Source organism: Mizuhopecten yessoensis, unplaced genomic scaffold (genome assembly GCF_002113885.1).
Source record: "Mizuhopecten yessoensis strain PY_sf001 unplaced genomic scaffold, ASM211388v2 hete_36075688, whole genome shotgun sequence".
NCBI lineage: Eukaryota > Metazoa > Mollusca > Bivalvia > Pectinida > Pectinidae > Mizuhopecten > Mizuhopecten yessoensis.
Genome location: NW_018483481.1, coordinates 1 through 2,347, shown reverse-complemented (window position 1 = coordinate 2,347; position 2,347 = coordinate 1). Strand labels below are relative to the sequence as shown.

Below are 2,347 nucleotides of genomic sequence, written 5' to 3'. Positions count from 1 at the left end.
TTTTACATGTAGGTGTGCATGTATCATAGTGAAGGCAGATATTCTAAAAATAATATGTAACGACACCTTAACATTCCTTCCATAAACATATATTTTTACAAACTCAAATTGATGTTTGCAAAAGTTGGTAATAGGAAACAATTAAGCTTTCACTTGTTGGAATTTCGGCATAAGAAGCCTGTACTTTATGATTAACACCTGATCAACAAAGTCCCTATTTCGATTATCGAGACAAATTTTCTTATTTTCAAAGCAACAGGCCCAATTCCTGAAGTAACGAAAAATAGCCCTGCATTCCGTATTGAAATCCTCACCCTTATCCTTATTGTCCGAGGCGTTTGCGTGCATTGATCGTTTGGCCTGAGTTTCCAGCGAAACTTGATCCTTAGCCAGTTGTTCCACCATTTCTTCCAGCTTCATCCTCTGTTCCTGCTCAAAGTGTACAATCTTTTGTAGGCGCTTCACCTGTCCTTGAGCTGATTCTAGGTATTCTGAACAAGCCTGTTATAAAACGATGCTTCATAAGACATTGATTTTACGTCATATTTGATCAGGATCCTTTCTACTCCTTAGGTACCTCTACTAGTGATGGGCAATCTGTTTAAAATCATAATCGATAATCAGTTTGTAATCGGAAGTTGTAAACTGATCAATTGCATATAATCGGTTTATAGTATTTTGGTGCTGAATACCCAAATAAAGTGAGAGCACTATGTCTATAACATGAATAAACCGAGTCATTCACTACACATTAGGTTTCGTTCTATTATAATTAATGGTTAATTAACCGGTTATCAAGCAACTTCAATACATTTTTATCGATCATTTAGTATAAATTATATAAGAATATATGATTTTCAAAGCATGCTTTACATAGAAGACATTTAAATACTTTGATTTTAATGATGAACTGATTATATTGATAATGGATTTTGTAATCAATTGTCGGAATCGGAAAGGGAAAACCGATTGGTTTTCGATTATAATTGATCATCAGCCCTTTACTAACATCTACTACTGCCTAGTATACTGGATGAGATTTTCATTCTGACTACTGTCTTCCCCAATTGTGTAGTACACAGAACAAAATCTGAAAGACTCTTTTCACCGTTGTATGAGTATATGGAGGACAATATTTCAGAGACTCCCTTCCCCACTGTCTAGTATGGTTTCCCAATTCACATTTTATTGCAAAAATTGATTAAAGAATGGGCAAAAAATATTAAAAAAATTAACATAAAAATAATACATTACAAAAATACCACTCTGCATTTACCTGGAAATTGCATGAGGGTACGATAAGATTAAAGAAAGGACAATGATACTATTACTAAATTATGTATGGCTTGTGGTCGACGCAGTAGATTTGCATCTTCGCAACAACGATAAGTCGCAGAATTATAGCATCCACTGAAAGTGAAGCCCCTCAGGAAGTTTCTGTATTATCTGGGAACTTTTGCCCAATAAAACCTTTGCCTTTGCCCTTCACCGGTGAATCTGTCAATTTTGCCTTTTTAAGTGTGATACCCAAATGTAGTGTGCTTCATACAAGTTATATTCAATTCCATGATGAATTCATTGCAGAGGGCAAAAATGGTGAACATTGCAAGCTGCAAAAACTTTGTGGCATGCAGTGTTGTCAATGATGGCAAAGATATCTTCCTGTTTGACGCGATGTTGAAAAAGTACACAAACTGTTGGCACAGAAATGTTCAACCATGACAGAACTCTTGAAAGCAGAAAAAAAAACATATTTTTCAACGATATTCAGTTATTTGATAAGTTTAAATCTATATCAATATTTTATTTTGAATATTCCAATTCAGAATAATGCTACGTTTTTTTCAGAAGGTACAACTCAATCTAGCAAACAATAAAGAATTATCTCCCTTTCAGAATAATCAAATGCATACAACATTAAAGAATTGTTTACCACACATAAGGTATCTTTTACCAGCTTACATTGATCATGGCATTTGATGTGATTCGAAACATGGTGGCTCGCTCGTTGACAACCTTCAGCTTGCTGCCCGCGTCCTCTGTGTTGTTTAGAGTCTCCAGCTCTGTCAGCGCCCTCTGCAGGCCACTGCCGTGCTTGGAGATGAGATCGTTACACGTGTTCATGTCCTCAAGCTTCGAGGCGAGGGTCTTGAGCATGTTCTGTAACTCATTCTTGTCTGGCTCCGGAGCCTCTTCCTCATCACTATCTGTTAATTAAAGATTTCGAATTGAATGTCGAAAAAGGGAAAAATAATATTCAGTATATTCTTCACCAGAAACTTAATAATTGTCTTATTAAATCTGTACATATATGCATAACAGGGTCGTATTGTAAACTAGACTATGT

General features: G+C 35.7%; 1 protein-coding gene across 1 annotated transcript; it reads right to left on the bottom strand.

Moving 5' to 3' along the window:
* Nucleotides 1–126: 126 nt before the first annotated feature.
* On the bottom strand, nucleotides 127–2,207 carry LOC110444260 (oxysterol-binding protein 1-like; the record flags this gene model as incomplete). The annotated part of the gene is made up of 2 exons (XM_021488651.1): nucleotides 127–501; nucleotides 1,963–2,207. Coding segments are annotated over 2 exons (605 nt in total), but the record flags the coding sequence as incomplete, so codon positions are not given.
* Between the last annotated feature and the right edge of the window lie 140 nt (nucleotides 2,208–2,347).